We start from the raw sequence: 14,901 nt of genomic DNA, 5'->3' as shown, positions 1-14,901 counted from the left end.
TTGTGTTGTCAACAACATTGCCTACCGAAAATCTCTCTTTCTTGAAAATTAAATTTGAATATAAATTTTATCCTAAATCCATTTGGCATCAAATTGTGTTTTCCTGTGCATACTAGTGCCTTTTACTTTGGAGCTCTTCCTCCTCCTATTTTCACATATATTCAGCTCCTTTTCTAGGTTACGTCTCTCAGAATGTATTGTGATTTCCAATTTGACAAATGCTTTCATCACAGGACACACACGGATGTCATACAGAAAGTTTGATCAGCAATACTGTAGAAGAACAGGGGCATCACAAAGCCTAGGATGACAATTCTTGAAATCTTGTCACATCGCAAGCTATTCAGATGTGACTTACTATCAGACTGATTCCAAGCAAAACATTGCAAAGCTTCTTCAGTAGAATTTTTTTAATTTGTTGTTTGAAGGAAAATTTAAGTAAATTTAACTTTTTTGTCCCAATTTGAGACAACAATGCTAAGATAGCAGAATATTCCTTGATATTCTATTTCTGTTCTGCTGAAAACATTTTCAGAACTAACAGAGTATTTTCATTCCAAACTTTACTCCTGAAGTTATTCTTTAGGGATTTTCTGACCACACTCCAGACCTATGGAAAAAATTCCAACAGTCGAAGAACACTTGGGACTAATTCCTTTTGTTAGTTCCAGGGCTGAAATCCTATTTTTTAATTCCAGAAGTTGAAGCAGAGGGAGGAAGAACTAGATATCAAAGATGGTTTTAAATCATTTGAAAGACTTGAATCTTTTCAATTCTGGACTGTCCCAGAGGCCTACAAAGCCTTCAGAACAAGATATGACATCCAAAATGACTTGTCATCAGAAAAATCTGATTTAGTGAACTACATTTTCACTACTGTGAAAATTACAGTTCCATGCTTTTGAGAACAAGCAAGCAATGCTACAGCGATATACCCCGCACACTTTCAATTCACTACCTTGTAGGAATTATGCAAAACTATTGTCTGAAATAATAAAAGTAAAAAAGGTTTTTTAGAACTAGGCCAGACACAAAGGCTTGGAAGCCTGAGCACCCAACTCCAGTCTCATTATGGCTGAAGTACAAAGGAGGAGCAACCCATTCCAGTATGCAAAAGCAAATTCACAACCTAAGCCTTCTTTGGAGCCTCTTGAAACTACTTTTTTTAATTTCATAGCATGGTGAAATTCAAATTTTAGATCAGAGGAGAACCTACACTGCCAACTGTGTGCTCTTCACTGTTAATTTTTGTCCAGTTTGGGAAAGCCTTCCCCACCCATGTCAGGCTGCTGCCTTTGCCCTTCTTAGCAACTAAGGAAGATATGGTGAAACAGAGATATGAGGCTGACAGGAAATGATACCTCTACTGAAGAGTTTCTCATTTCCTATTTGTAATTTCTCTCATCTCCTATTTAATTATTATGCAAATGTCAGTTGACTCTGAAGGGAAACAACCTTAAATTACTCTCAAAGGTTTGACTAGTTCCTGCAGGATTAACATATTCCTTCAAATATGATGGCTACAGAACGTAAGGCAGCATCAGGCAAACAAAGGAAAGGTTTCCCAGCTCTCAGGAGCTACATTACCACAGCAAAGTCACAGACCTGTAACTATGTTCCTGATAGGTTTTACAAGGGCGTTGAAGGCAGAAACTTCAGGCTGCCTGTGTTCCCACATAGGCTGCCAAATAACAAGGCCACTGGCCAACCGAAATGTCAGGTCAGACTCCTAGAAAGACAAACAGAGGTTGTATGACACAAGCTTACACAAAATAATGTTGTTTCCAGTCTAAAAGGACTGTCATTTCTCTCATGCACAGATCTTACAAGAACTGAGTGATACCACGGGCAGTTCTGTGGTCAGTATATGCTAACTCAAGGGCCACTGACACTACCCAGCAGATGTTCATACATTTCAAGTATAGCTATTAAAAAATAATAGGGAAATCTCAATACAAAAATATACAAGAGGCTTTTTCCAAATGAAATTTCTATACTAGTTAATGAACCCCATTTTTTCCAGGACATTAAGCTGTGAAAGAAAAGGCCATTCCTGTGTCAGAAAGCATCCCTTCTGACCATATATAACCACATTATATTTAGTATTCAATCTCAACCTTAGGATTTACACTCCGAGACTTGAACTTCTTGCTCCAAAAGAATAAGAATACTAAATATTAAAACACTACCGAGAAATTGAGGAAACATGAAATGTAACAAATTACTATGAAATAGCAGTATACAATAATGTTGTTATTATTATTAGCACTGTTAGTACCTGAGCTATGTCAATACAGAGACATTGGTACTACTTACACTTGTGCCGTCATTGTTTTACATATGTAAGTAGCTGAATTCATGTAAATTAGCACACAAGTAAATCTTAGCAGGATCAAGGTGCAGGTATGCACTTACTTGACCTAAGGTCAGATCTACATTAGGAGACACCGATGGTGGTATAGTCCAGCTATCCCCATAAGGCAAACACACACAGTAATAGCATTTTTGGCAGCATAATTATAGCTGCACCACCGTCTCCTGTTGACATAGCTCCACATGCCTCAGCAGTTGAAATCAATGATGCAGACAGAGCTAAAGGAATGGCAGGAACCGACTGCTTGTAGTTCTCCAGCCCTTCTATTCCCTACTCTTTGTTAGTGCCATCTTGTCATAATGAGCCTTGTTATAAACTAAGCTTGTTTTGGATTACTACTTTTATTGAGGAGCACCTTGCAAGGCTTTTGGAAGTGGTAGCAGTAACGTGTTGCATTTTTACTTTGCGCTGCTAGCTTTTCGTGACATGCCAACACTTTTATCTACAGTTGTTAAGTTACAGGATTACAGGCATCCCCCTCACCACCCAAAAGCCTCATTTAAAAACACATTGCTAAATACACAAATCCTCTCAGAAGTTAGGAATTCCATCACTTAGGTCTGCCTGTGCAAAGTATCATCTTCCTTGAGCACATGCATTACTTTGGTTACCTGATCAGATAGGATTCTTCCCCTGAGACCTCTATCTCTGTGAAACAGAGGGGACAAAATGCTGACTTAGTGACAGTTACATGCCTCATTTACCTCAAGTGGTAGCAGTAACGTGTTGCATTTTTACTTTGCGCTGCTAGCTTTTCGTGACATGCCAACACTTTTATCTACAGTTGTTAAGTTACAGGATTACAGGCATCCCCCTCACCACCCAAAAGCCTCATTTAAAAACACATTGCTAAATACACAAATCCTCTCAGAAGTTAGGAATTCCATCACTTAGGTCTGCCTGTGCAAAGTATCATCTTCCTTGAGCACATGCATTACTTTGGTTACCTGATCAGATAGGATTCTTCCCCTGAGACCTCTATCTCTGTGAAACACAGAGGGGACAATGCTGACTTAGTGAGCCAGTTACATGCCTCATTTACCTCACCTTTTTTGAGCTTTGCTTTGATGACAGAAACACGCATGTTTTCATGGGCTTTTCAATGTTCGTTGCTACAGGTCTCAGAGATTTTCAAGGTAAACCTGAGATACTGTTATTAACCCCATCTTGTAAATGGGAAACTACATCCCAGAAAGATTAATATAAAAAAATGGGAAATCTAATCTCTAATAGCCAGGGGCTACCTCCAGTTTCATTTCATTTATTCAAAGGGCAGCCCACATTCTGTGTGTAGCACTGGGAAGAATTCAGCATTTCTTCCTGTCATGTCCCAGTAGCTTACAGAGAAAGTGTGGAACTAGTAAACAAGTATGAAAAATTTCGGCTAAATACATTGAGCAATACTGTACAGGAACTCAGTAGCAGAAGTAGGGAAAGAATCTAACTCTCCAGACCTGCTTTCACCTGCCTTAACCAAAAGATTATCTCCTGTACTTTCGTATCTTCTTCAACTGTTGCAGCATACAAGGCTGGATTAGAACAGATAACAGCCTCCATCACTTCATGACTTTATAGACCTTTTCCAAGCACCTACTCTCCAGAGCCAGTTTCTTTTATGAGGCCTAGCTGGAAACATAAAGGCTAAACAGCAGCCCTCCAGAGAGACTAAAGACCAGAGGCAGGAGTCAGAGCATGCAGAAAATGTCTCCTCATCACACCACTCTGCAAAGCTGATGCACTCAGCATAAAACCAACAGAGGGACCCTGGCAGACAGGAAGCCTGCAGCCTGCTTCCAACTTCAGAACAAAGGAATGCTCAGTTGTCTTTGCCACTGCTTATACCACTATCATGCATTCCTGGTAATTAGCATCATGATGATTAGTAACTACAACAACAAATCCCAGTGGCAGCCCCATGGTGGAATCCCTGAAAAGCTAGCAAGGTCCTCTGAGCAATGGTTGAGAATCACTGGAACAAGCTAAAGCTCACAATCCTTTCTGCAGGTTCCAGGGTCCCAAAGACTTCACAAGGGCCACAGATCTTTGACGTTCCCGAGGGCTGAAAATGGCTTGCTTCAAATTCATTTCCCTTTGTGTCTGCCTGATGCTGTAGTGAATGTTCATGTCACTGGAAGTATTTTTTCCTGATGGCAGTGGTATTCTGCCAGCTTGTTAAAACATTTCCAGTGGTCACCCAGTGTGCACTATAGGCTGAATTAATTAACAATCACAATGGCAGAATCATTCTTTTTCTGCTCAGAGGTGTCTCCACACAAGTACCCCACCAGTGTTCCACTTACTTTAATCCTGTGGACAAGGGGAGCAAAAAGAAACACAAAGAGCTCCACTGTGGCCATGGAGTTATGGAAAAACTTCCTTCTGTTATTCTCCTCCTCATCATTCATGGCGCTGGGCCGGGGATGTCCTGGTGATCCCTGGTTTTCAGCCTGATGGATAAAGGCGCTACTGCTCCCTCCCCAACTAGAGCCTCTGTCTCCTCCAAATCGGTCATTGCTGCAGTCCTGAGGGGCCTCCAGCAGCATCCAGTGAAGAGTGTGAAGAAGCTTTGTTTCAGCTACTCCAAGCTTATCCTGATGTCCTGGATAGAAAAATGCATCACAGTATGTCACAGGGTTTCCATTAATGGTACTCTTGAGACTTTCAGAGCCACACAGGAAACTGGGCATCCAACGTCCTGATAAGCATTTGAAAATTAAAATTCTGCCATTAAAAGTATCAGCATTCTGTTTCATTATGTTTGAAACCTCCTACTTCACAAGTCTCCATTTACTTCATAACATTTGCAGTTCAGTCCCTGAAATGTCAGTTGCAGGGCAACTGAATGCATGGACATAGAGTGCTCCTAAAAGATGCCAGCTTGACAGTCTTGTCTGTTTGACTCTATTGAATGGCATGTCTCATGAAGCAAATTCCTGCTGAAATCAGTAAAAGAAAGACTAGCAAAGTAAGTTAGATTTGGACCTGGTCCTATCCTTATTATCTGATTGACTTATCTGCTGAGAATCAAACGCATTAGTCTGAATAAAAAGAAAAAGGAGGAAAAAAAATAAGAACTGAAGATATTAAAAGTACCTTGCTGCAATTGGGCACTGCACCATGGCTTGAAAGAAATACATATTCCTTCAAGGAACCCATGCCTGCTGGGTGGTAAGGCTTTTGCTAAAGCTAGTTCTATTATCTCTGGAAAATAACTAGCAAAATATTATTGAACTACTTTGACTCTTCAGCTCACCAGACCATTAACTTCATTGGGGAAGCTCTCATGGGTTACCCTGCTATAAATGAGAACAGATCAAGAAAAGCAATCCACAGAATGAACTAACTGGGATTCTAGGATGTAGAACATGTTGGCACCCTGAGCATCAATCTGTCATATTTTGACTGATAGCTTCAGTAATGGAAAAACAAACTCACATGAGCACTAACCTAGCTTGTTTCGGTTGGAGAGCAATGTTGCAGTGCAGTGCAGCACATGCGGGAGCGCAGCTTGGACAAGTTCCCAGCGAGAAATGCTCTGGATGGCTTCAGAGAGAGCTGGAGAAAGGCCATGCAGCTTGTTCTCTACTAAAACTCTTTCAAAAGACTAAAAGTAAGAACAAGAAAAAAAAGACACTGTATATTTATTTCTGCACATACCTTCTAGTACATACAACATTCTCTTTTAAAAACCTGTAATCTGTAAGTTTTCATTATATAACTAAAGCACACCTTAGAATATTTTTCCTGAAAGACACAGACTGTAGCTAAAGCTCACCAGACATATGGACATACTTGGCTAAGAAATGAATGGGCCACTCAATATATTTCCTGTAATAAAAAAGAATTAAAGCAAGTATCGTGTATATTAGTAAGTGCCGACATCAAGGCAGACTTACAGTTGTGCTGGGTATTAATCTGGCATGCCAGTAATCTTGTTGGAAGTCACAGGAGCTAATGAAGCCTGTATTTGTGGAGCTGAGAGCTGGATATTCTTCTCACACATACACACGCTTATTCAGTTTAGTGTAACATAAAGGGCAACCCATTAAAGGTATATGGGCCTTAGGAAATGTTTTCACACCCTGCCACAAAAAATAATCAGTGTACAAAATTTTTTGTTGAACCATGATGTAATGGTTTTGTGAACACTTAAAAGAGCTGATGGCTGCAGCAAGTTCATTATTTCCACCTCAACCAACACAAAATAAGACTATCTGCCTTTGAAATCCCTAAGGAAGTTCCTTACTGCTAGTTGCTCCAACCATTTCGGTAAGTTATTCCTCTGACCAGATACAAAGATCTCATTGTAGGTCAAAAAATAGTTACATTCCTTCACTGTAGTTCCTAAAGCGAAGAAATACATTACTGATAATGCATATCCTTGCTATACACCAGCTTAGCCTCCTGGCTACCTATTTGTTTACAAGCTGTTTCACCAATTTTGTCAGGCTCTGGGCAAACAAGTAACTGTTGGCATTCATGACCTAACGGATGCTTCAAATGCCCTAACTCCAGATTCATAAAGCTTATCCTTCAACACTAGTCATACTGATTTTTCCTGTAAAATTGGAGGGGGGAGGTAATAAGAATAGACTTAATGACAAAGAAGAAAACAAAAAGGGCAGCAGTCATAACCTAGCTCTCCTAAATGACCAGCCACTCCCAGGTGTGGCATACTAACCAGTGGCAACGTGCAGTCTTCTGCATACCTCAGCAGCTACGCACATTTGTTCTCTCAGGTCGCGGCCACATCTGCCGGTGTGGGCAGACATGAGCTCCTCCATCGAGAGGCAGGATGCCCTGGTGCAAGCGTAGAGCCACACCATCGTGGGCTTATAGCATTCCCATAACAGCTCCGCTCTGGCCAGCATGGAGGCAAAGAAACACTGTACTTACAACCTAAGACAGAAACTCCCCAATAGCACCAGGCATAGACAAAGAGAAGGGGAGATGGACTGTATGATTTACACAGATGTATTTGGGGGGTATTCCGAACTGAGTGTGCTTATATATACTAAGCCTGTAGCAACACAAATTGAACCTGAGGAAATACTGACAATCAACATCAGAGCTGCCAACAACCATAAATGTGTAGAAAGTGACACTGCTCACCTACTAGAAACCCCAGGTTCTAGTCAGAAAACTCAATAGACTTTCTTTATGGAGCAATGGCTGAAATTGGAGGGCATTAGTTGTAATATGTGGACAAAAACACTGGTTTCCTGAGGATTAGTCAAAAATAATGTGCCATGGATTACGTTGTCAGCAATGTGTATTTCTTAGCACCAGGATCAGATAACAGGTCTACCAGGGAAAGGATGCCTCAAATCACTCTTGCAGCGATCTGCTGGGGGCCACATTGTCTACAAAGGGAAACGGTCTCCTGCCATTCATTCCTATCGGTTCAGGAATGGGGGAAACATGAAGGGATGGCCGATGCTTGGAAAGCCTTGGCAGGTGAGGGAGCAAAGTACTCGTTGGAAGGTCTCAGTATACTGTTCCATTCAGGAACTACGAAGTCATCGAACCACAGTAGCAGTCAAGAGCACATTAGTATAAAGACAACAGAGGTCTAGAAGAATTATCCCAGACAAGGTTACCTAACAAAAAGGGGGAACAAAGCAGCAAAGTATCCCCAGAAGCAAGACAAGAGGTGCAGGGTTAATGCATGATTACAAAAAACACAAAGTCTGAAAGAGCCAGTGAAAGACATGAGATTTTATTTATTTTTGTCAAAAGGGGACAGGATGCCACTCCTTATTTGTTGCTCCAGCCACACACTCCCACCTCTACTCATGCATCAGCTCTAGGGCTCACTGAAGCCTTCATTCAGCCAAGTCAAGCCTCTACACAAGCCAAAATGAAGCTTAGCATAGAGGTAAGTAATTTCTACCAGGTTAGTGAGCTGAATTAGCTCACTGAAAGGCCTGCCAAGCACCAGTGCTGACCTAGGCTTATCGAAAGAAATTATCTTCTCACCTCTAGTAGAAAAGCCAAACCATAAGCTCACACTTCAGTACAGTGACAAAGCTATTCAGTTTACAGAGCAAGGGGAGGAAAAAAAAATAATCATTGTGAGCAGCAACACTATTCTGAAGCGTGATGGAAAACACATTGTTGCTCTCTGGCTTTCCATTCAAGGTCTCATTCATGGGTACTTCAATGGCATCAGGGAGAAAGTCCTCCCACAGCTGCCTTCTGGAAGCTCTGGCCCACATTCTGCATACTTCAGAAACTCAGGACGAAGCCAAGAAGTCTGCAATTAGGTCTTTAAATTAGGCTTGTATTCACCTCAACATTTTGGGTTTCTGAGCCACATGAAGCTTTTCCTACATGGTTAGCCACAAGATTCCTCTGTTCTTTCCTGGCCTGAGCAGAAAGCTAAATATATTTCTGTACCACAATGAAAGATTAGTTTCCAGAACAGCATATGTGATCACAAGCATCTGAGACAGAAGTACTGTATGTTGCCAGAAAAATGCTAACACAAAGGCTACTGTATGGAAACCACCAAGTGTCCCTGTGTGCTACGGGCACTGGCTGGTACACAATTGCTACTGTGCATGTACTGTCAGCACGGAACCTGGTTGGCATCAATCCCCACACTGATAACTGTCACAAGCAGCCCAACAAGAACATGCAGTTCTTTGGACAAGTGTTCCCATGGGATTTGCCTGGAGTTCTCCATAAATCTCCAGCTCACAGCAGCTTCTGCCCACACCAGATGTTCAAGATGCAAGGCCCTGGGTTAGCATTTGCTCCTGTAGAGCCTCCCTTTTGGTATGCTATGGCTCTACTCTAACTTTCAGGATGTGCTACAGAGAATATACAGAGATTAAGATGAAAGACCTAATTTTCACCCCACATGCACTAGGCAACTGCTACTACAGCTGAGAGGAGTTACATGCTTCAATGAGAAGGCTGAATGAGAATGTCTCAAGTAAGCTCCCTGTAAGTCAGTCAGAAGAGAGATATTGTCATGCTATGGGTATGTCTGGAGCTGCAGCCTCAGGGCTACTGCTTGGCTAAGAAAAGTTGCCTACTTATAGCAAGCTTGTCTGTGCCTGCAACACCCCACGTGCCAAAGGAGGATAAAGAACGTCTGCCAAGGTGGTAGTGAGGGAAGTCAGTGTTATGCCTTGGCTGGAGAAAGGGCAGCCCCTTTCAGCAGTGCTCTGTGTGTGTGTTCAGCTCCCCTGGGGCCACTTACACAAGCATTTTTCCTTTTACCCTGGTGATGCCATCTGTTTTCACAGGGAGTGGCGGTCAGTCTTGTCTGGCTGCCTTCCCACTGCTGCTGTTCTCCTTTTACCTTCTTCTCCACCAAGAACCAAAGGGACTGTCAAATACCTTGTGATCAGGGTCAGCCTGTGTGTCACTTTGCTGCTGGAAGGGGAACAGGTAGCTGCCTAAAGAAGCCTAGACGAGCAGAACAGGACAGAGCAGACTCTGGCTGGGCTTTGCCATGGTTTCCTATACAGCTTTCCTCGAGTCACGTGAACTTCCCCTGCTCTAAGCCCAGGGGAGCTGTACCTGCAGCGAACTGCATAAGGCAGCAAGGGTTCAGCCAGGCCTCTAGTCCCTACTAGACTGCCAGGACCTTGGGAAGCTCAGCAACCCCCTGTTCCAGATGAGCTGCAGGTTTCCTCCAGGGAAGTAGCCCTAGAGGATCTCACTTGAAAAAAAAAAAAAAGGCAGTAAGCTACGAGAGCGGGGCCCAGTGCTTAGCCTGGTGTATGTACAGAAGGACCCTGGCAGAGACAGAGAGAAACTATTAGTGCTTCTTGAACCAGACTTCTGTCCTCGGAGGGAACCTTATTGCCCTGTTCTTCCAAAGGTCAGGCTGCATCATGGTGGAAAGCAGAGACCATTGCTGAAGTCACTTCAGACGGACTGAAAAGAGCTTGAAATGCAGGCAGACACTATTGTCAGTCTGGGGAAGGTCCTCTGAGTAGGGGACAGTTCCTAGAAAGATCTAAAACATTAATCTAGGAGTTCATGGCACAAGGGGTGGTAAGGCTCCATTGTTTACTAAACATAGTAATAGTACAAACATTGACAAGCAATGAAACACAGATGCCAAGCATTTTATTTACAGAAAATTCCCGTGTTCAAAAACTCAGTTTTCTGCAACCATGTCCATTGGCTAGATAAAATAAAGGTGGCCTCTTTTTAAACTTTGTTCCATATCTATCCTTTAATAATTCATAACAACAAAACTTATTACTGCATTTGCAAAAACAAGTAAAAAAACAGAAAAGAGGTAAACTTTGAATTTGCAGGATCCTCCAGAAAACTTTTGGGTTCTTCCATGCTCAATGCATTCCAGAGTAAAAGAATTTAAAACACATCCTTGAGTCCCTTACCCTCACCCCCAAAAAATGCATTACCTTTGTACAGCGCTCACACATGTTCCTGTGAGGTCATTTACATCTTTGACTCATGCACATTAGGAATGACATTGTGTCAGGGCAGAAGAACTTCAGAATGGGGAGAAGGAAGAACATTAAATCCATACTGAGGCACAAGTGCATTTAGACAGCGTAAGACAATGGGGAGGGGGGGCAGTATTTGTCTTCAGATTAAAAGCTATTATTCATAGACCAATTGAAGTCAGTGTGATTATTCAGGTAAGGAAAACAAGGCTATGAAAAAGCTAGGTTTTTTCTCAAGTATTAAAGTATAAAGCAAAGCTCAAAGAAGCAATGCAATCTGCTCTTGCAGACCAGATGCTGTACTCACTGAATCTAGGCCTCCAGCATCTGCTTCCTCAGTGCACAATATGCAGCAAATTCTACTACAGCAAGCTTAGAGCCAAGAATAATAATAGAATACTGCACAATGTTGTGTCATATGCATTGTCAGACAGTTAACAGCCTATAGACTTGCCCAGAACAATTTTGGCTAGAGAATTTTAAAAGGACAGATCATATAACATGTGCACAGTATATTTAGGCACACTAGTCAATACAGTGGTGTTAGATAGTCAGCTTGATGTTTCAAAAGACAAGCCAACTACCTGTCAAGTTTCTGGAACTCTCACCCATGCACGCAGCACTCTGCTACCCCACTGGGGTAGGTGTTGGTGTGGGCAGACATTCCTGTGCATTGGCAGGGACAGCAAACTGATGAGCAAAAGAAGGTGGCAGATGCAGCAGCTCAGGCTGTAACCCATCAGTTGCTCAAAAGTAAGCCCTACCTTTGAAAGCTTTCTACCATAATTTAATGATTATGTTAAGAATTGGAGAAGAATCAAGTTCTCCTTCATCCAAGGGGTGGAAATGGATTGGATCTTCATGAAATGCATTTTTCCAGAGCTTCTTTTCCCTTGGCTGGTGTGTGATTTATTTTGTCTTGCAGTTGGGGGGGGTGGGGGGTGGGGGTGTGTGGGTTTTTTTTGTTTGGTTGGGTTTTATTTTGGGTTTTTTGGGGTATTTTGGGGTTTTTTTTACACTTAGTAAATTCTGATATGTGCTCATAGAAGAAAGGTGCTTTAGAATCAGCCTGGGGGACATAGAGGAAGACCTGATGCCAACAGCACAGCATGAAGCACAAGGAAGTCACAGACAAATAGGTACATCATGGAGAATGCACAGAGAAGGGAGCTCTGTCCCTCTACCCAACAGTAACAGACATTAGCTCACAGGTGGGGCCACAGCCTCAGATTATAGGTGCTTCAAGGCATGGCTCCTGCATACTGCTGAGACCGCTGGTAAAGGACATAAGGCAACAAGCTCCATTTTCTAGCCTCTGAACAACCATGAACTGTCAATGGTATAAACCAGCGATGATGCTTTTTGCTCCATGTGCCAGAATTGCAATACATTTTACTCATGAACATACTAAGCCAGCAGTCCTCTATCAGTACTTGGTATCTAGCAATAACCCTGAAAAATTTATGGATTTCTTAGAAGAAAATTAGTCAGCAGCAGCTAGGGCTTCTCCAGCTTAATATCTTGTGAGAAGGAAGGCAGAAAATTGCTGCAGAGAGACCTAAGTACTTTAAACTATTAAGATACACGTCCAGACCAAGTTTTTCCAGTCTGTCAAGTTTGGCTGCAACTGCTTAATGTACTTTAAGTCATCCAAAGATCAGCAACAGTTCAAAGAATTCTGAACTTCCCTAGATACCCATCTTATTTGAACTTGCTGCATGCCTTCCCTTTCTCCTCCCTTTAGACAACAGATTGAGGTTTCATTCAAAATACAGTTAGAAATAAGAGTTATTAGTATCTGCATAATAACCTCTTTTTAAGACATGCTCCCTCTATTTTCCAGTAAAGGAGGTATTTTCATCTTGCACAATGGTAAAAGTATTGTTTAAAGCCTGTTAGTAATGTTTATATTTTCAATATTTTAAGTCTGAAAAAACTCCAGTAATCGCAAACTGAAATTACATCAATCTCATCTGAAAGCACATACGCACATGATGAACTGCAAGTTTAGACCCAGATTATCATAGCTGAGTCTGCCCATACCATTATTTACTTTATTTAATTACTAATTAGTTCAATTACTAATATCCAAATCAATATATTTTTGTTGTGTCTAGAGATGCATACGATATCCAAATTCTCTAGGTGGGAAAAGGTTTCAAATCCTTCATGTGATAAAAGTACAAAATTAAGCTGAATGGACTAAATCCACTTCTGGCATAAGCTAAGAAGCTTGCTGATCAGCCACCATGGTCAGATCAAGTTGCATGAAAAGTTAGTTACTAATAAGAGTTGAAAAAGAGAAACATGTACATACCACACAGGAAGCTTCATATTGTTTCCCCAGTTTAGGCCTTAAAAATGCACTGAAGGAAGGGAGAAAAAGCATTAGAGACCCAGTACGTCAAGTGTGGATTTTGCTTAGTTATTTTTAGTTTTTTTCTCATGTCAGAAGGTTGGCAAAAGGCTGAGAAACTTAATGTAAAGGAAGACATAAGGCCAAAACAATGTTCAGATACCTGTTGATGACATCTGACAAAACACTGTTACCTTTTCTAGAAGACAAGTACCCACACTGATATGCCAAGAGGTAGTTAATCCACCCTCAAGAAAGTCCTGTTCCCCATGCATAAAATCTTCCATCAGACAGTTTTCAGCCATTTTACCTCAGTGAAAGATTTTCAATATATTCTGTTTAAAATGTGTTAAATATTACTGAACTTTGCCTTGCCTCTATTTTAAGCCAGAGATCAATTTGCCAGTTTTGTGTTAGGTATTTTCCTCCACAACTGCTGATGTGGAAGGCCTGTGATGAAATGCAGGCCTGTACCCTGTAGGTAGAGAACACCCACCCTCTACTGTCATTCCCCTCCAGAATGGGATCAGAGTTAAATATTTAAAAAAATTAATCAGGTTACCTTATTACAGCATTTTTTTTTTTTTTTTGGAGGACACTGAAACTGTGGAATAAAGGGATTTTGTGACTAAGGCCTTAAATTGGAGCCACAACCTTCAAACCTTCCAACCTCCCCCCACAGCCTCTGCAATGTTTTCAGTTTAGAATTATGTTAAGACAGGATTCACAAAGTACATAAAGTCCCAGCCATACATCCAGCTTGCCCCTCACACATCATTACTCTCCAATCCAATGAAATAAGGTGAGACTTTGACATATCTGTTTGCATGCTGACCTCTCAAAACATAGATTACACTTCCAGAACGGCTGCAAATACAGACACAAGCAAAGCTGCAAGTCTGGTGCAGCACTGAGGGGTGCTGCTTCTGGTACCAGAGCTCCAGGAGTCCTCTTAAAAGTGGGGGTTGGGGGGACAGAGGACAGGGAGGAGGGGAGAGGTGCATAGACACACATACACATGGATGTTTTAAAGTCAAATGAAGAAGCTGCCTGGGACCGCCAGTAGGTTAAGCTGCCTCCAGTCCTTCCCCCATCCCCAATACACACAGATTGCTCTTTATTGAGTGCAAAGAGAGCAGCTTGTTTCACGCCTTCATGTTGCAGCTGCAGTAACCGCTTCCTCCCCGCCACTGGGCAGCAGCTGGCTGGCCTGCCCCCCCTCCCCACTTCCACTGCCCTGTTGCAGCTGTATCCCAAGTACCCAGGGCTTGCTGCTCTTACCTGGTTTGCCTCCATAGGAAGGTCTGGATGGGCAGAGGGATGCCACGGCCGCTCTCCTGCTCCTGGCCCTCCGAGCTTTTCCTTTTCACCATGATGCTGGAAACAGCTGCTGCCGTGAGCCAGTCTTAGCAGACGTACCAGCCGGGCTCTCCCATGGCTGCCTCTTTGCTCTCCGTAACTCTTTACCCTCTTGCCTTCACCCTCTGCAGCCCACCCCCTCCCTCCCCTCTAACACCTCCCTTCAGTTTTGCTGGTGCAAAATGGCTGCAGAAGGCAGGGAGGAAATTAGGGGAGCGAAGATGTCCGCGTCCCTCTGCTTCCTCCCTGCCTTCAGCACCTCCCTCTGTGGACAGCTCCCAGCACCGAGAGCCGCGCCGGCAGGCGGTGACAGGGGAGGGCGGGCGGGTGGCGCGGGGGCGGGGGAGGCACCACCCCGGCCCCCCCCCCCCCGCGCC

The 14,901-nt window shown here is 42.7% G+C and overlaps 1 protein-coding gene across 2 annotated transcripts in view; it reads right to left on the bottom strand.

Annotated features, from left to right (window-relative positions):
* The window catches only part of UNC80 (unc-80 homolog, NALCN activator), a 137,469-nt gene extending 122,931 nt beyond the window's left edge, over positions 1-14,538 (bottom strand). For both annotated transcript variants that reach the window (XM_009281068.1, XM_009281069.1), the window contains exons 1-5: positions 14,447-14,538; positions 13,127-13,175; positions 5,822-5,978; positions 4,675-4,973; positions 1,606-1,729 (exon numbers count right to left, since the gene is read on the bottom strand). In XM_009281068.1, the coding sequence (XP_009279343.1) occupies positions 1,606-1,729; positions 4,675-4,973; positions 5,822-5,978; positions 13,127-13,175; positions 14,447-14,538 (721 nt within the window). The remainder of the gene's footprint in view (positions 1-1,605; positions 1,730-4,674; positions 4,974-5,821; positions 5,979-13,126; positions 13,176-14,446) is intronic.
* Between the last annotated feature and the right edge of the window lie 363 nt (positions 14,539-14,901).

Source organism: Aptenodytes forsteri, unplaced genomic scaffold, assembly GCF_000699145.1.
Source record: "Aptenodytes forsteri isolate BGI_AS27 unplaced genomic scaffold, ASM69914v1 Scaffold340, whole genome shotgun sequence".
Classification (NCBI taxonomy): Eukaryota; Metazoa; Chordata; class Aves; order Sphenisciformes; family Spheniscidae; genus Aptenodytes; species Aptenodytes forsteri.
Note: the sequence above shows the minus strand (reverse complement) of the source record. Positions and strands in the feature narration are given on the sequence as shown.